Below are 19748 nucleotides of genomic sequence, written 5' to 3'. Positions count from 1 at the left end.
GGTGAGCAAAGTAATTATTTAAATAAAGAACATAGCTCCTTAAAACTGGACCACAACATTTCAACCGGTTATCGTTTTAGTCTGACTAAGTTTGAAAACCACAAGTAAATTTTAATCGGAATGTTTGATTCAAAGCGTAATCATTCTTTTGAGATGACGTTCATTTACGAGTACATAGGCGTTCGATCCAACTAATCCAATCATCTGTAGAGATATTCCACTTTATTCGAAGAAACGTTGCATGGAATGAAAAATATTGTAGAATCATCAAGACTATCCGGCACGTGTATTTGATTATTTTCAGCAACTGGCCTTTTACTCCGTAGCTCTAAATTCAAATTTCGCATTGTGCTATTCGGCTCACGCTAATAATATTTAATAAGAGAGTGAGGGACGGTATAATACGAACTTGGAATTTCAGAGTAACCCCCTGATTGTGCGGCCGTCATTCGTAGCATTATGCGTATGTTTTTGCCGCCATGTTACATGAATTCTGTTTAAATGGTTTGACCACTTGATCTTTTGTAATAAAGTTTTATCCGTAAATTTAATGTTCGACGTTCCGGGTCGGTGAACGATTTATAAGAGTGTCATTAAATCGTTGCCCTAGATGTCACCTCGTAACTGCAAATTTTACGATTGTACGTTTGCAAGCTGAAATTCCTGTTATCTTTGAAAGGCAAGATGAATTTAATCGATAACGCAATATATGTAACAAGTTACATCAAAAACGATAAAGTACTTAATGTCTCAATCGTGTTCTATCTAATTTCGATTTGATAGTAATACATGTAAGTATTTACAGCATTTAGTTTATACCAGTACAATTTAGCAGTAAGTCAAATGTCAGTAGTGAGTTATTAGTGCAACCATCGTTGACTTAAATAAAGATATTTTCATTTTCATTTTCATTTCCATTTTCATACCAAATTTCAAGTCAGTTCGACCACTGGAAGTTGGTCAAAATGAACTTGCAAGATTTGAACCAAAAACAATAAGCAAAAGCATGTCGGACACGCCCAAAATAGGGTTCCGTAGCCATTATGAAAAAATTTAGTAATATTTTTCTAAGGATTTCGTTTCGGAATCTTCCAAGTTTAGGTATATTTTATACCTTAGGCTGCTATTTACTCATAAACTAATAATTCTCAAGCAAATTTAGCCGATATAGTTTTCCTTGAAAGTTTGATATACTTACTACCATCCTGATTTTTTTCAAATTTTTCCACCCACCGGTTTAGATTTTAGAGGGGCGGGGGACGCTCGATTTTAATGAAAATTTGCACTTTAAAGTTGAATATTTCGCAAACAAATCACTGAATCAAAAAATCGTCTTTGCAACCACCTAATGGTTTTAAAAGACCAATCCAACGATATCCCACACTATAGGGTTGGATGACAAAAAAAATCGCCCCCACTTTACGTCTATGGGAGGTACCCTCCCTACTACCATTTTCTCGGCATAGTTTACATATATATCCGTGCAAAATTACGGCTTTCTAGCATTGATAGTCCCTGAGCAAAGCCACACACAGACAGACAGACTATAAGGGTTCCGTTTTTGCCATTTTGGCTCCGGAACCCTAAAAAGCTTGTAAAAAAAATATCACTTCTCAACGCGAGTCCTTTAGAATGTGAGTTTCTGTGACAAGCTAGTTGGCGCTAGTATCGAAAGGTCCGTTTAATAACTTTGACATTTACGTCACGTACGTACGTGATGGTTAAATACTTAACTAAATGAGCCAATAAGGGCTAACGTATATGAATCGGCCGCTAGAGGCCCTCGTGTAGCCAGAGGTCTCCGAAATGTCAAATGTCACTGTTTTTGGATGAGCTACGTCGGTTTATTTATAATTAGTTAGAATATTTTGCAATCCCTGAAATTCATTATGGCAAATATGCGGGGCAATGAATGTCTGTGTTTTGAGACAGTTTTGCCTTTCGGAAACCTTTGTCCTCTCTTTTTTCCGAACAAAACGGAACTACGCAACCATGCTCCATACTTTTATGGTACGGTTTAAGGTATTAAATATGAATTGAAAATACAAACTGAAATATAGATGCACAGAAAAACCAGAAACATAAGACCAAAATTCCAAAATTTGGAATTGAAATAAAAAATACAAAAAGATTCCAAAAAAGCAATCTTATTAAATATGATTTAAATGTAAATTTTGTTTTCACGTCCGTAATTACAAACTAACCACTATATACTTCAAGCAGGACCTTTGTCTACAGTGGCGCCAACTGGTGAGCGCAAAAACGGTAGCCCTCATTGCAAGGAAGACTGTAACGTCAAACGAACCTCTCGACACTATCGCCATCTAGCGATATTTCGCTTCTCAAGAAAATAAACCCTCATTTGCTAGGACATCGGTAACACCAAGTAACACGCTCATTCTGTCGTCAGTTCAGTACATATTTCTGGTTTTATGTCATTGAATATAAACTTAATGCATCAGTTCGGACCTTTAGTCCATCAGCACAGAATAAGTAATAGTACTTCCATCAGTTCGTGAAGGTTAGGCACAACACAATTTTCTCGTCATTCTTACTAGAATGATGAACTGAACTGAGGCCAGAATAAGTGTGTCACCGATTTCTAATGCGAGATTTACACTCTCGCGGCTCGCGTGATCGATGGTAAATGACCTAAGTACACTCTCGTGGCGAGTTCAGTTGTCATTGAGCTTACAACCTGCGCAGAACAAGGTTCCAACTCGAATGAAGCGAGAGCGCGAATGTAAACACCAAGCTAACGTAAGTCGCGAGGTCCTTTGATCCGTGCCCTGTGAGGCGCGAGGCGAGGCGCGCGCGTCTGGTCACACTCTCACCTCGTACCTCGCCTCACGCCTCGTCTCGCGACTCGTACGCGATTGTAAATTGAAAAATTGACAAATGTCTCACCCGGATCCACTGTTCCACGTCCAGCAGCATGTCTCCTGGCTGGAGGAGCAACTTCACTTTGCGCCGGAGCACTTCGTGTTGCGCGTGATTGGAGTTGAGCGCATGCGCGTTCAGTGCCACGCGCACCTCTGTCGTCTGCCCGCGCGCAAAGATGCCGAAGGTTTTGTCGCGGTCCAGCTGTCAAAGTAATGTAAGTTAAGTTACTTATCTTTATTTAATTTAGTAAAAAATTACCACCGGTTCGGAAAAACTTTTGTTGAGAAGAATCCGGCAAGAAACTCCACGAGGTAATCGGAAACTTTACTAAGCAACATTTCTCAACCACTCTTTTGAGTGTTGCTGTTGACTGGTAGTCTAATAGATCTCTTAAAGGGTTTGTCGACTGTAGTTTTTGATGATATGCCTAGGAATTTCATGATCTGCCTAAACTGGCCAAATCATGAAATGGCGCCGTTTCATTGTATGCCTAGGAATTGCATGATTTGCCTAAACTGATCGATATGACGGATGTCCCTTAGCCAATTCATGAAATGGCGCCATTTCACGATTTGCCTAGGAATTTCGTGATCTGGCGGAATTTACGATCGGCCGCCGACATATATAAATAAAAATGGATTGCCGAAATGTATGTACGCTCATAACTTGCGAATGACGGCACTGAATTGGATTATTATTTTTTGCTGTGTACGTTATTGTCAGGACTAGGTTTGTGCCAACCAAAATAAGCTAGTAATACTTAAAATCAGTAAAACGCAACTTTTTTTCTCTCTAGAAATGTATAATAATTATCTTACATGCTATAAATCAAGTCGGGATATTTTACCCAAAATAAATCTAACATAACCTTTGGTATTTTTCATCTTCATTGCACAGAAAGTCTAGTACTTAATTCTTTCCAAATTAAAGTTATGTTTAATTCAAAGGTCTATTCCGTTATCTGTAAAATAAACGTTAACTGCGACAACCTAAAGTGATACAGACTACGGAAACTTCCGAAATTCGTTTGTCCGACTTAAATTATGTTTATCTTAGGGAAGATTGATTTTAATTGAAAATTAGTGCCCAGAAGCTGAAAATAAACACTCGGTAAAATGTTTCTAAATTGTAGAGATATTTCTGTTAGGTCATTCAACTATCTAATGGTATTTTATCAATTCTGTTCCTTTATGATACTACACGACATATAAGATCGATGCATAAATATTTTGACGCTTGGCTGTATAGGTATATATTTTTGCATTCGACTGTACTAGGTATATCATTCACTTTACTTTGTTACTTATACTTTTTAGGGTTCCGTAGCCAAAATGCAAAAGGCAAAAACGGAACCCTTATAGTTTCGCCATGTCTGTCTGTCTGACTGTCTGTCCGTCCGTCCGCGGCTTTGCTCAGGGACTATCAATGCTAGAAAGCTGTAATTTTTCTCGGATATATATGAAAACTATGCCGACAAAAACCGTCTCTGTTTGTTTTGTTCGAATAGACGGAGACGGCATCACATTTATCCGTCAAATAAAATTAATCAATGGGTGGTAAAATAGCCCCTTAACGCGATAAAGAGTTTGAGTTTTATTCCTACTTTACTCTCAAAATCAAAACGTCAATTCTGCAAAATAAGCCACAAATGGGTTTTTACGAGTACTACCTGCAGCGCATTAGAAAAGATTAGCAGCAAGTCACCCTGAATATAGAGGTTTTTTTTAAACGTTTGATTTTAGACTTTACGAAAACTTAACGGAATGATCTAGGTGCCAAATAAACCCAAGAAATGGCCCGTTCATAAACAAAATACCGGGTGTGGCCTGTAACACGGGCAAATAATTAAAATATAGATGATACTCATCAAACTGAACAACATTAGTTCAGCGACTTGTAAAATAATTCGTTTTTTTTTATTTTATTACACTTTAAAGTTTATTAGAAGAAGCAATGTAAAGCAAAATGTTTGATATTTGTAGTATGACAGGCGACGTCAGTTGGTTCTAGGATGGCATACATTGAATTTACTATTAAGTTTGTTACAATTTAGGCTATAACAAGCACTTATTTTGACTTTGACTTTGAAGGTATATTTTTTTAAACAGCATAACAATATTATTATATGATATTTATACATCACAAGTATTTAACACAACTTTATTTTTAACACAGTAGGTTTGCTATCTATTTGAAGGGATCGCTAATGCGGATCGGAATTATTACCACATATCCCTGTCCATGATATAACCATTAACTTTATAATACGCCTTAGATATTAATGTCTTCTTGACAATAGATCTGAATTTTGTATCCGTTTCATTTGTATTATTTTTTGGAATTTTATTATAAAAACGTATGCAATTTCACAGAAACGACTTTATGGTTTTATCCAGTATATCGATGTGCCCGGTATAGAGCTAGGAATATCGACGAATGCGTTGCTCTAATCGATCTACCGTATTGTTTTTCAGGCACGTCGTGATATGCCTGCCCAAATTTTAGGCAATTCATGAAATGGTGCCATTTCACGATATGCCTAGGAATTCCGTGATCTGGCGGATTTTACAATTGCCCGCCGACGTATATAAATCGTAACATTTTAATTCAGTGTTCTGAACATCCACTGTGTTGTAGCGTTTTGCCTACAACCTGTTATAAAAACCTAAAAATAACTTAATACTAAAATTTAAAACATTGAAAATAAAGATTATACTAAATACACACTATATTATTTAAATCACATACACTCACACAAACGACACTTAAAATAAAACACAACCTTAATAATAATTTAATGTACAAACAGACAACAGACAATAATATTCGCGCGTAGTATTAGATAAAACTGGTCGAGAATACAAAGGACTACGTCACACGCCCGCATCGCTGCGCCCGGGCCGGCGAGTGAATGCGAGACGGTGGACACACAACGCGAACGATTCTAACAGCGGAAGGTCAATTGACTTCGAAATTAAACATTAAAGTATTTCGAAAAAAAAATATTAATTTAATATTATATTCAATTGTGTCCTGCAAGCTACGATTTTTTCCATTCTAAATTAAGTGCCTGTTTTCCCCGGAACGGGTGAGTGTTGTGAACATTTAATACTTAGATTAAGCTCGCTAGTTCTTAGTCCATAGATAATTAAATCATCTATGCATTTGATATTCATAATTAATTAGTCCGCTCATTGCACTGCATTTAGATTGTCTAATTGTAATTATAGGAGATAAAATGTAGTGAATTAGAGGCGTTCTAGAAACTTTCATCTACCCGCTTTGGAAAAATAAGTATATAATCGCTTCCGCTTTTTGCATTAAATCTTTAATAAAATCATAATCATGGGCTCATAATCGTAATTCATTAATTCTTAATGCTTTTGTAATACCTAACATGCAACATTACAGTTCATTGGTTTATTGTCATAAAAAAAAAACATCATTGTATTCTCCCTATTAGTCAATTCTGGAATTAAATTTTATTATTTTGTATTAGTGACTGCCACATCATTGATCACCATTTTAGTGCTTTGGGGGTTTCGCTTAACCTGGCTACGTAAATACCTTCATCGGGTCTGATAAAAACTCTGATGTCGCAGTCACTATACTAAAACTGGACTTTTCTTGAGATGGCCAATCCGGAAATTCCAGGGACCTAGTCTGGGGCTCGTCGGCTGCTTCTACAACACCAGTTGGCTTCACCCGGCGCTTCTCGGGTCGAACCTGCATCTCACACCCGGATTCCGGATATCCGGATATCGGCCGCTGAGGGCCTACGCAGTGCAGGGAGTGACCCTAACAAGGATTCGTTTTTATTCCGGTGTGCTCAGTTCGGTTTAGCTTCCCACGACCTAGTCGGTTTTCTTTCTCCTTTTTTTATATATTTTTTGGACCTACCCTAAATTTAAAAATTGTATATTTACTTTTCATTAAATTTTATAAGGAAGTACATTGTTTTCTTTCTAAACTATCTACCGGTGACGCTAAACGCCACAATGGCGCCCGCCTTTAGGTAGTTTATCGAGCTGAGCATTACTGAAACGAGTTCTTGGTATTTTTGGTTTTTCTTTGGTGTTGGCTAATTGTTAACAACTTGCTTTTTATTTTGTTGTGTGTAAATTAGTGTTAAGGCTGATTTTCCGCAGTTGTCAAGTACGTGGATATAGATATAAATATTTTTCTTTGCCTAAATAAATTCTTCTTTTTTTTTTTAAATTTAAATACTACATCTACCTACAGTATTTAAATAACCGTTTTAATCTAGCTTTTTATACTACGTGCTAAACAACATCATTTAACTGCTTTACCAATCATTGTAATCACAACATTCACCTGATTCAGAGTATATTTTTTATCTTACAACATGTCGTATCCAATCAAACCTCTGTCGCTACAAAAGGCTGAACTTGAATATGAAGTCCTTCTTCGAGGCGGTACAACTGGTTCCGTACAGGAACTTCGGAGTCAGATAGTTAAATTGAATATACCTTCGGAAGATATACTAGAATCACATTTAGATCCTTCAATTGACCTTATTGCTGTTAAGGATAGTTTGCAGAAGTCTCAAACAATGATAACGTCCCTAAAATACAAATTCGATAAAAATATGTTCTTGCGCACTGAAAACCTACTTCACCACATTTACCATAGGAACAGTAGAATTTCTAATATTGGAAGTGAGCTGGCTGCCCAGCATAAAGCAAACTGTAATTCTTTCACTACCATTTATAGAGAACTTTCGGCACTAAGACCAAATTATAGCACGGGGTCAAGTTCTGAACCGGAACCTAATGTCACAAACAACCCTATAACCTGCGACCGCAACCTTACTTCCGATTTAGCCAGACTAAGGTTTTCAGGAAAATCTTGCGTACTTTCATTCATACAAAAAGTTGACGAATTCGTAGAAGCAAGGAATATTCCAAAAGATCGTCTGCTGAAGTTCGGCTACGAAATTTTCACGGATGACGCGCTTCACTGGTTTCGTTGCATCAAGGAGAGGGTTAATACTTGGGATGATGTTGTGACTCTTTTAAAACAAGACTTCAGACAAAAGGACTACGACTACCGTCTTTTGGCTGAAATAAGATCTCGAGCGCAGGGCGAACTCGAGAACATAACTGTATATTTATCTATAATGCATGGTATGTTTTCGAGATTGTCTAAACCCCTGTCTGAAGACGACAAACTAGAAATAATTCTACACAACATCAGACCATGCTACGCAAGCACCTTGGCTGCCTCTTCCGAAATTAGAGACCTTAATTCATTAAAAACAATTTGTTGCAATTATGAGAGCATACAGTCACGTTTATCCCTATTTCGTGAACCTCCAAGGGTAACTTCAGAGACTCTAGCACCTGACTTTGCGTATACTAAGCAACAAAGATTTGGTAACCACTTTAATAATAATAATAAAAACTATAACAATAGAAATGAAACATATACAAATTACAATACCCAGAACAAACAATCAAATTACTCTAATAAAAACTACAACAACAATAAAGATTTTCAACAAAAAGTAAATCCTACTAACGCCGTACCAATCAAGCCACATTCATTAAACTACGTTCAAACAATGCATAAATATTGTCCGAGGTGTCGATCAGATTCACATTCTCTCAAAGAATGCAGGCAACCTCATTACCCTATCTGTTTTAAATGTGGCCAGAAAGGTATCCGCTACCCGGATTGTACAGTTTGTAATCCTAAAATTAATACTAAAAAAAACTAAGTACCACGGATTGCAGTGAAGTTATAGCTAAAAATATATCCTGTAACAATTTTGTTGCAACAGACTGGAAATCTTGGCTTAATTTTTTATCAAAATTTTTTTCATGCTATTCTGTCACTTCAATCCGAGATTCACATAAGAAATCTGAAGACTTAAATAGTAGACCTTACGTCGCAGTTAAAATTAATAATAATATCATAAATGGTTTATTAGATACAGGGTCTAGTGTCACAATAATGGGTAATAACTATCACAAGCGCATCCTAGATTCTGGTTTTACAATTTCTAACACAGAAAATTCAAATTTTGTCGCAGCAGGTGGACAAAAACTTACAAGTCTAGGCATGATAAATTTGCCTATCTCCTTCTTAGACGAAATACACATCCTAAAAGTCTATGTAGTACCAGAAATCCAAAACTCACTAATCTTAGGGATGGATTTCTGGAGGCTTTTTAACTTGTTCCCTAAACATTTAGATGCGGTTATGATCGCGAAGGATAAAGAGATTGTAAATACCCTATCTATAGATTCTCCTACTCCTACTCACATCTGTGATTATAACCATCTAAATACTGAACAAAAAATTACAGCTGATCACATAATTAAACAATTCCGTGAAATTTCCTATGAAGAGCGTGGCCTTGGTCGCACGTCTCTTATTACTCACTCTATTGACACTGGTGATGCTTCTCCCATTCGTCAAAGATATTACAGAATGTCCCCAGAAAAACAAAGGGTTTTAGCAGAACAACTGGACGAGATGCTCCGAGAAAATGTAGTAGAGCCTTGCGAGAGTCCTTGGTCATCACCAGTATTACTTACACCTAAAAAGAACGGCGAACTAAGGTTTTGTTTAGACAGCCGTAAGCTAAACAGTGTTACTGTAAAAGACGCTTACAGTATTCCTTACATCTCAGAGATACTTGACAATTTACGGGACGCTAAATATCTGTCTAGCTTGGATCTCTCAAAGAGCTTTTGGCAAATCCCTATCAGACAAGAAGACCGATGTAAAACCGCATTTTATGTCCCATCTAGAGGCACATATCAATTTACTTCTATGCCTTTTGGCCTTACTAATGCTCCAGCAACCCAACAAAGACTAGTTGATATGCTGTTTTATGGCCCAGAGTTCGAGCATAAGGTGTTTGTTTACATCGATGACATCGTCATTGTGTCTCCCACTTTTGAACAGCATATTTCTTTGTTGGTTCGCGTGCTCAAGAGACTACAAATGGCAAACCTCACTGTTAGCTACGAAAAATGCCAATTTTTTAGGACTAGGCTAAAATATCTGGGATACATTGTGGATACTAACGGCCTACAGCCAGATCCCGAAAAGGTTGAAGCAATAGTAAACTATCCCACTCCTACCAATCGCAAGGAAGTGCGACGATTTATAGGAACAGCCTCGTGGTATCGACGATTCATTCCAAATTTTAGCTCTATAGCATCACCTTTGAACAAATTAACTTCGCAAGCTAAAACTTCACCCCCCTTTTCATGGTCCCCCGATGCTGACAATGCGTTTCGTAGTCTTAAGGAAGCTTTGATATCTTCACCTGTTCTGTCATGTCCTGACTACTCGCAACCATTTCAAGTCCACACAGACGCAAGTGATTTTGGGGTTGGCGCTGTTCTGACACAGGTTATTGGTGGTGAGGAGAAGGTTATAGCCTACATGAGCAAGTCAATAACAGGCAAGGAACGCAATTATAGCGCTACTGAGCGAGAGGCATTGGCAGTACTCACGGCAATAGAACACTGGAGGTGCTATTTGGAAAACGGCCAAACATTTACCGTATACACCGATCACTCGTCCCTAAAGTGGTTTCTAAATTTAAATAATCCCACAGGTCGTCTGGCTCGATGGGGTGTTCGCATGTCTTCATTTAATTTTGAGATCAGGCATCGCCGTGGCACCGAGAATATCGTCCCTGATAGTCTGTCTCGTTCTGTACCTATAGCTGCAATTGATCAGGGTTCAACTGGACTCAGCATGGTTTATACCACTAACGGCTGTCAAAATAATCCTACCTCATTTCTTAACTATAAAACATCTAACGGCAAGCTCTTTAGATACATAAAATCATTAAATCCTCTAACAAGAGAGTTCGAGTGGAAAGAGGTGATCCCTGTCGAGCTTAGATCAGATTTTATTTCTAAAAATCATTCTGACCCCACTTCGGGACACTTTGGAATCTTCAAAACGTATAAACGTCTCTCCTTAAAATATTTCTGGCCCGATATGCACCGTGACGTCTCCAACTTCGTAACAAGCTGTGACACTTGTATTGCCCACAAATACTCTAATCATGCTACTCTTGGTGTCATGGGTCGTCCTAAAGCTTGCTCTCGACCATTTCAAATGTTGAGCATGGACCTTGTAGGTCCTCTGCCCCCTTCTAGAAAACAGAATACCTTCATATTCGTCGTGACGTGTTGTTTTTCGAAATATTGCCTACTGTTCCCCATTCGTCGTGCAACCTCAGAGATATTAGCTAGAATACTCGAGGACAACGTATTCTTGGTCCATGGCATTCCCAGCACCGTTCTAATGGATAACGGAAGGCAATTCGTTAGCAACATCTTGAAGGAATTATATGCTAAATATAACATACCTAGCGTCCATTACACGCCTAAGTATACGCCCCAAGTCAACAGCGTCGAGCGCTACAATAGGACTATTTTAACAGCCGTAGCCACATATATAGAGAATGACCATAGATCCTGGGACCTTAATATCCCCAAAATCCAGTTTGCCGTAAACACGTCGGTCAATGAGGTTACCGGCTACACACCGGCATTTCTCGTGCACGGCCGCGAGTTGGTAAGCTGTGGCTCCCACTACATCGATGCAGACGCAAGTAATGACATAATTTTTACACCTAGGGACGAGTATGCGGAAAACTTAGGTAACCTGAGAAAAGTGTATGATAGGGTACAATCATGTTTACTTAAGGCTCATTCTAAAAATAGTGGTCACTATAATCTACGCAGGAAAAATGTTGAATTCAAAGTGGGTGACACAATATGGAAAAAAACATTTTACCAGAGCGATAAAAATAAGAAATTCACAAAAAAACTTGCCCCCAAGTTCATAAAATGTAAAATAGTTACCAGAAAATCTAACCTAGTCTATGAACTTGAGGATATGCAAGGCAACAATATTGGCGATTGGCACGTCAAAGATTTTAAAATCATTAACTACAAAGACTGATCTAATTCATAAAATCACTAAGTCCTGTATCTGTAAGTCTTTTTATGTAATATCCCATGAAAACACCTAAAATCGTTACTGTCGCATTCTTTATTATTACTATTTTCTATTGAACATTATTTATTTTACGGTCCCCTACCGGATCGTGAAGTTTATTTTTATTTTTTCATACACCAGATGGAATACCAATCTTCTACAAAGATTATATTTTAAGGAAATGACAGCTTTCACATATTATACACGGGAATAATTACAAAACTTAATTAAAATCCAATAATAGATTTTCGAGAGTATTTTTACATTTAATTATATGTAGTACTCAGTTTGATAGGATGCAGAAACACGTTTAGTGTTTATTGCTTATTTAATTGCGTGATGAATGTACGGTGAAAGTATGCCTAGATGGAAGCCTGAAAGTTAGAAGGGGATAATCTATTATGCAGCAGATAGCGGATTTTCCTACTAAAAATCCTAACCTAAAAAAGGGGGTATGTAGCGGTTTTGCCTACAACCTGTTATAAAAACCTAAAAAAATAACTTAAATACTAAAATTTAAAACATTGAAAATAAAGATTATACTAAATACACACTATATTATTTAAATCACATACACTCACACAAACGACACTTAAAATAAAACACAATCTTAATAATAATTTAATGTACAAACAGACAACAGACAATAATATTCGCGCGTAGTATTAGATAAAACTGGTCGAGAATACAAAGGACTACGTCACACGCCCGCATCGCTGCGCCCGGGCCGGCGAGTGAATGCGAGACGGTGGACACACAACGCGAACGATTCTAACAGCGGAAGGTCAATTGACTTCGAAATTAAACATTAAAGTATTTCGAAAAAAAATATTAATTTAATATTATATTCAATTGTGTCCTGCAAGCTACGATTTTTTCCATTCTAAATTAAGTGCCTGTTTTCCCCGGAACGGGTGAGTGTTGTGAACATTTAATACTTAGATTAAGCTCGCTAGTTCTTAGTCCATAGATAATTAAATCATCTATGCATTTGATATTCATAATTAATTAGTCCGCTCATTGCACTGCATTTAGATTGTCTAATTGTAATTATAGGAGATAAAATGTAGTGAATTAGAGGCGTTCTAGAAACTTTCATCTACCCGCTTTGGAAAAAATAAAGTATAATCGCTTCCGCTTTTTGCACTAAATCTTTTAATACAATCATAATCATAGGCTCATAATCGTAATTCATTAATTCTTAATGCTTTTGTAATACCTATCATGCAACATTACAGTTTCATTGGTTTATTGTCATAAAAAAAAACATCATTGTATTCTCCCTATTAGTCAATTCAAGAATGTAAATTTTATTTTTATTTTGTATTAGTGACTGCCACATCATTGATCACCATTTTAGTGCTTTGGGGGTTCGCTTAACCTGGCTACGTAAATACCTTCATCGGGTCTGATAAAAACTCTGATGTCGCAGTCACTATACTAAAACTGGACTTTTCTTGAGATGGCCAATCCGGAAATTCCAGGGACCTAGTCTGGGGCTCGTCGGCTGCTTCTACAACACCAGTTGGCTTCACCCGGCGCTTCTCGGGTCGAACCTGCATCTCACACCCGGATTCCGGATATCCGGATATCGGCCGCTGAGGGCCTACGCAGTGCAGGGAAGTGACCCCTAACAAGGATTCGTTTTTATTCCGGTGTGCTCAGTTCGGTTTAGCTTCCCACGACCTAGTCGGTTTTCTTTCTCCTTTTTATATATTTTTTTGGACCTACCCTAAATTTAAAAATTGTATATTTACTTTTCATTAAATTTTATAAGGAAGTACATTGTTTTCTTTCTAAACTATCTACCGGTGACGCTAAACGCCACAGTGTATTTGGCACTATCTGCAGCGGATAAGTTTGCGCTCATACAACAACTGTTATATTATTAACAGATCTTATAATTATAAATTTTCATAATGGAGTTGATCAAATCGCTTTACTTCATGGTTTTATATAAAGCAGTGCACACGAACAATTTAGTTTGATTTTAGACCATTGTAATGTCAAACAATTTTGGCATCATCATTTCAGCCGAAAGAACTAGAGGTGAGACGTATTTACTGGAATAGGTTTTTGAAATAGTTTTGGCTTAGACGCATGAGTACGCGTTCCGCCCGCGATTCTTTTAGCGTACGAGGAGTACGGCGGCTGACAACGTTCCGCCAACTTGAAAACAAGCATTTATGTACACATTTTAATTGAAAAATTTATAAAAATTACTGACAGTCCTAAGCCTGTATAAAGTATGAAGGGAAGTTTTTAGTCGGTATTAAGGTGACCTGTTGTTTCGCGGAGTTTAATTACGCAGATTTTCGTTTCGCAGACAACTATTGGCAGATTTTTCTTTTCGCCGAGCAACGTTTGGTATAATTTCGTTACGCCTATTATTCGTTTCGCCGAGTACTCAGTAGGAAGAATAGCGATAAGCAGATTTACGTTTAGTAGATTGTTTGTTTTGTAATTGTTTCATTTAACCGAACAACTGTTCGTCGAAACACGATAAGCAGAGTTATCACATGGCATTCATATTGATAAGTAGATTTAATGTTCAGTCGATTTAACTGTTCGTCGAGACACGATAAGCAGAGTTATCACATGGCATTCAATAATTGTTAAGCTATTGCTTATACTATATTGTATTGATTTTTGTGGTAGCGTAGAAACGGCCAAACGACAGGTAGGATTTTACTGAGTTGACTATTATATACTAGCTGTTATCAAAATGTAGTTAGGTGCGACGACGAGCGTTAGCGAGGAGGAGTGTTTAGGTAGAATTTCGACCAACAATGCACGAGCCGAGCGAGCGAAGCGAGCGTGCCGCGCAGCGGCCGGCGAAGTGCCAGAACCGAATTGCTAGCATCGCGACTTGGTTTGTTTAGACTCCAATATAAAATAAATACAAATGATGGTCAAATTATTACTTGCGTTATATGTTTAAAATTTGTGAGGGAACATAAGAAAATCATAAAGAATGCGCGGTCAGCACGCCCGGCGTGTAAAAATGCCAATGAGGCCATAGTGTAATCCACACATATTCGCGGTATTGAATGCCATTCCCCATGCGAAACGAAAAGATGCGAAAAGTTGATATGCGCACTGAATAATAGTTCAAACGTTACAAAAGCGAAAGGTGTTCGACCAAATGTGAAAATGTGTAGTGATTAATAGGCTAAACGAATGTCTGTGAATAGTTGTTCGGCTTACTGACTCATATGCCAAGTAAATAGTCTGCTAAAGGTTGAGTTACGAAACGTTACTCGGCGAAATAATACATCTGCATACAAATTCATCGGTGTACCGTTACTCGGCGAAACGTTGTCTGCCAATCAATAATCTGCCTAAAAATAGTCGGCGAATCATTAGGTAACCCGCTATTTAATATAAGTTAAAATTAAAACAATATGAAGTGTGAAGACTGACTGTGACGAGGAATTCGGTAGTTCGATATTCGTAAAAATACTAAAACCATAGATGAGAGTGTGCATACTGGTAAAACTAAACTGGTACGGGTGTATACGCAATCACGGGAGCGCATTTACGGGAATCATTTTGTTTACGCAATGAGTCAATTGAGTTAAGTATTCGTAGATACTCGTGGACCTAGTCTTTGGATCTAGTCTTTTTGTGGACGCGTATTCGCAAGACTCAGTCCGCGTTTTGCCTAGTACGTCTCACCTCTACGAAAGACCTCCACTGCTGGAAAAAGGCCTCCCCCAAGGCTCTCCACAAATAAAAACAGAAATAAAACCAAATTTTACTATAAGGAATTCTTGCAAAATTTGAAATGGATATTAAATACCGACTCAGTAAATAACTACTAGTATTTTCAGAAAATTAACAACGCAATTTTCCTGCCTTGTCTTAAGGGATGAAGCCATTCATTCCTATCTTATCCCACTATAATCTTACCTAATTCCGGTATGAATTGGGAGGTTCGATAGAGTATCTGTCGGATAGACAAATCTCCTTAATGTATATAAATACCTGTAGCATTCATCCACAAAGGCACACACCCTCTCATATTAAATTCAGTAGCTTTAATCCAATGATGTTTTTGTATTAGACTCTCTATGTAGGACAGTACAGGAGTTTATTTTTAATAATTGCACTGTCTACTTTCAACCTAGCTAATAGAGGTCTCGTCGACCGAGAGAACTATTGGCTTTTCTACTAGTTCGGAGTTGTGTGGGATAGATGGCGCATTCAGGGATATTGCCTCATGACTGATGACTTGATAAAGCTCGAAGGAGTCCGATGGTTGCGGGCGGCGTAACACCTATCTATGCCTATCAGTGGACGTCTTTCATCTAAAGAATAATTTTGCAGAACTGTCAAAGCGCATTTCTTACCTTCAATGACAGTCCTTTGCTTGACCCCGTGAGCTCACTCCAAGTGGCCGTAGCTCTCTGCTCGCAGTGGTCTTCATAGTCCAGCTCCACAAGCTCAATGAGTGAGGAGAGCCAGCGCCTATCATCGTCACTGGAGGTCCTGCCGCTGGACAGTAGCGCGTAGAAGTAGATGCAGAGGAGGGTGAATGTTGCCTTCATGATTCTGTTGACAAGGAAAAGGTGATTAAGTTCAAGTTTTTTTTTTTTTGTTAAAAGAATAAAATAATTTATTAGAATTACAATGTAAAATGTGTGTGTATGTGTAGTTCAAGTTAAGTTGTGATAGATCGGAGAAAACATGCCAAAATATACAAAGTTTAAAATTAATAATTGAAGAAATACATTATATTTAAGTAAGTATATTAGTCGTTTAAACATACGTAATATAATATTCAGTGACGTTATTAATTAGACGTTTCTGACGCTAGCGATCCCAATCAAATGACAGTGTTTTTATGCGAAATCTGTCATTTGATTCCGATCGCGGGCGCCAGAAACGTTAGACAATACGACCTTAGGTAGGTACATTTTATAACAATCTTGTAAAGTTGTCAATTGTTGAAAGATTTGAATTGTAAATGTTTTAAACATTTCAGATATACTTATAATATTACTTGTATGTCTCTATTTGTTACGTCAAGGTTTACTGATATCAAATACAGAATAGATGCTATGTTGGTCTGTTACTTCTAGACTAGAGGGTAGACTTTAACCAGGATTAGGATTATACCTTGTCGAAGTTCAATTTGAGGCTAGGTGTTCACAATCTGCAAACATGTTATTCATCGGGCCAATTACTTCATACTTTGTTATATTTTCCATATTACAACTACTTAGGTATCTTTAATGAAGTATGTATGTATGTAAATACTTTATTGTACATAAAACACAAAATAATACAAAAAGAAAACAACAAAACGAAAAAAGTACAAAGGCTTATCTCTAAAAGCTAACCTAAACACTCACCACTATCAAAGAATCACTATCATCACTGTGAAGTCACTATGAGATGTTAATTTAATATAACCAGTGTAGTGACAAGAAAGATCAAAATGACAAAGGTGACTATGAGAATGAACCCTATTCACGATATTCTATATTTACCTCAGACGTGGACACGACAGGTCTAAAATAGTCGATATAGTCGGGATTCTGGGCGGGACACCTCTATCAAACATCAGATGTTTTATTAAAATCCTATTTCTAATCTCTAGCTGTGATAGAAAACAAATTACAATCGCCAATAAATTCAGCATCTAATGCTGACAAGATTGAAACTAAATCAAGCAGAATCTTTAGACTAGTTTTGTATTAAAGTTGAAAAACATTTTTACACTCTTATGCATCTTTCAATCAGGGACGAGATTAATAAAAAGCAAAAATCACTTTCTCGTACATACATGTGTGTATTGACTGTAACTCCTAATAGCGTTCATTTATTTATTTTACTACACTGCAATAACTGTTAAGAATTCGAATTGTTTTATAAGCATTACTGGCTTTAAAAGACATTAAAAATTAGTACATGACATAATTATTATAACTTTTATACAATCACTTGCCAAGTATAGCGGGGCTATAGGAAACCTGAAATTAACAACCGAAACATAAAGAAGTTTTGTGTAATATTTAGTGCTGGAAGGAGATATTATGTATTAGTAAAGATTCAAAGTATTACGATTATTTTATTATTAAAAACAGAGATTAAGTTCTGCTTCATGAATTAACATCAACCGCAAACCACTTTCGTTATTTACGTTTTTTTATTACAAAGCGGCATTCAGTAAGTACTTCAATATCGCCGTCATAATGAAAGAGAAGGATATTACAACGAGGGTCTTCAGAAACGGTTGTTACTTGAATCGCCAAGAAATTCAGCATCTTTGTGCTGGCAAGATTGAAACTAAATCAAGTGGAATTTTAAGACTATTTTATGGAAATATTGAAGAACATTTCTACACCTTTTGCGTCTTTGGAGATGAAACATCGCAGAAGGATTATACTTACAAGAAAGTGAAAATTACAAACTTTTCTAAAAATTATTAAGGAATCCAACTTGAGTACTAATGTTTTTTTATGCTGATGTTACTGTCCAGATATCAGAGTTTTTTCGCTAACTCAGCAAAATACATTAACTTTCATAGAGACGGACTCGTAACCCAATCACGTATCATGTTCAATTACTTCTTTCACGGACAACTAATCAGGGGCTTTGTAACTTGCAAGAACCCCAAGATAAATGGAACCATTTATTTTGAGGCAAACGTTAATGCCCTAGACGTTTGAGTTGAACTTTATGTGATTTAAACGGGCTAATCTCGTTAGTTAGCGGCTAGTAAAATCATATTTAAAAAAAACTTATAGAAAACATGAAAATAATTTTGTACCACTTTGAAGTCGGTGCCTTAGCATGGGCCATAATTTCGGCGCGACGGCGTTCTCAGGTGAGAAACATAAAAAAATGAAAATTGAGAGGAACCTCTTTCTTTTATGAAGTCTGATAAAAATGAGAAATATTTACAATTTAATTAATTCTGAAAACTATGGAGCTAAACCACACTAATATGAGGTCAGTAAAGATTAGTGAAGTAGGTATTATTATTGAAGTTACTGAACTCTAAAACTATTATGGTGTACCTAATCATTATTTTTGACCAAATATCTGAATTATTTACCGTAACCACAAAGAAGCTGCCAAAAACGAATACATACTAATGCAGTTAAGGAAAAACTTCTACGTAGAAGCGAACAGTGAGTTAGCCAAGGTGCGCAAATAAAGGGTTGTGTCCGAAATAAGAAAATATAAAAACAAAGCTGTGTTCAACCACGTCAAAGCAGTTTACTATTTGAATGACTTAAAAGGTCCCCTTTCATCGAATTTCAAATAGTATCAAGGTTAATCTACCACAAGACCAACGTTACCCTTTTGTTTAACCGATGAAACCTATTTATTTTAAGGACAATGTTTGATTCGCGCTCTCATCGATCGTCCACCATTACTTCTCATAGTTTGTTTTTCAGGTAATTTTACCGTACAACAAAATCTTTTTTTAGCGCACCGCTATGGTGCTCAAAAATGACTGTCAAAATTTCAAGTCTCCAGATACAAATCCAATGACAGGCATTGTGTTGTCTGTCAGTCAACCAGACACATTACTCTAAAGAAATAGAACATTGTTGTAGAGGCTGAAAAGTAAGCAATAGATGAAAGAGTTACTTTGAAGGCGGACCCGAACGGAAGCCTTCGATAATACGAGTTCATCTATTGCACTTTGCCGAGACTAAACATTGTGTTTTTCACGACTACAACGAGGAAATAAAAGCTATAATGCCAAGGTAATTGACATTAAATTAAACTAGAGCGTGGACATGTTCCTTTGGCACTAAGTTCATAGAGCCTATTTGCCAAGCTTGCGCTAGGTGATTTGGAACCGCGTTGGTAACACTGCGTACAGAATTAGCAGATATGTGGAACAT

General features: G+C 37.1%; 2 protein-coding genes across 2 annotated transcripts; one reads left to right on the top strand and one right to left on the bottom strand.

Annotated features, from left to right (window-relative positions):
• Positions 1-2847: 2847 nt before the first annotated feature.
• On the bottom strand, positions 2848-16430 carry LOC141440136 (uncharacterized). Its single transcript, XM_074104603.1, has 2 exons — positions 16233-16430; positions 2848-3084 (listed from the first exon to the last, which is right to left on the bottom strand). Exons 1-2 carry the CDS (start codon positions 16428-16430, stop codon positions 2848-2850), a joined length of 435 nt encoding a protein of 144 aa, XP_073960704.1.
• Positions 6692-10653, top strand: LOC141440423 (uncharacterized). Its single transcript, XM_074104945.1, has one exon. It carries the CDS (start codon positions 7250-7252, stop codon positions 8621-8623), a length of 1374 nt encoding a protein of 457 aa, XP_073961046.1. The 5' UTR covers positions 6692-7249; the 3' UTR covers positions 8624-10653.
• Positions 16431-19748: the final 3318 nt, after the last annotated feature.

Source organism: Choristoneura fumiferana, chromosome 22, assembly GCF_025370935.1.
Source record: "Choristoneura fumiferana chromosome 22, NRCan_CFum_1, whole genome shotgun sequence".
In the NCBI taxonomy this organism is placed as follows: Eukaryota; Metazoa; Arthropoda; class Insecta; order Lepidoptera; family Tortricidae; genus Choristoneura; species Choristoneura fumiferana.
This window is presented reverse-complemented; position numbering and strand designations above follow the sequence as displayed.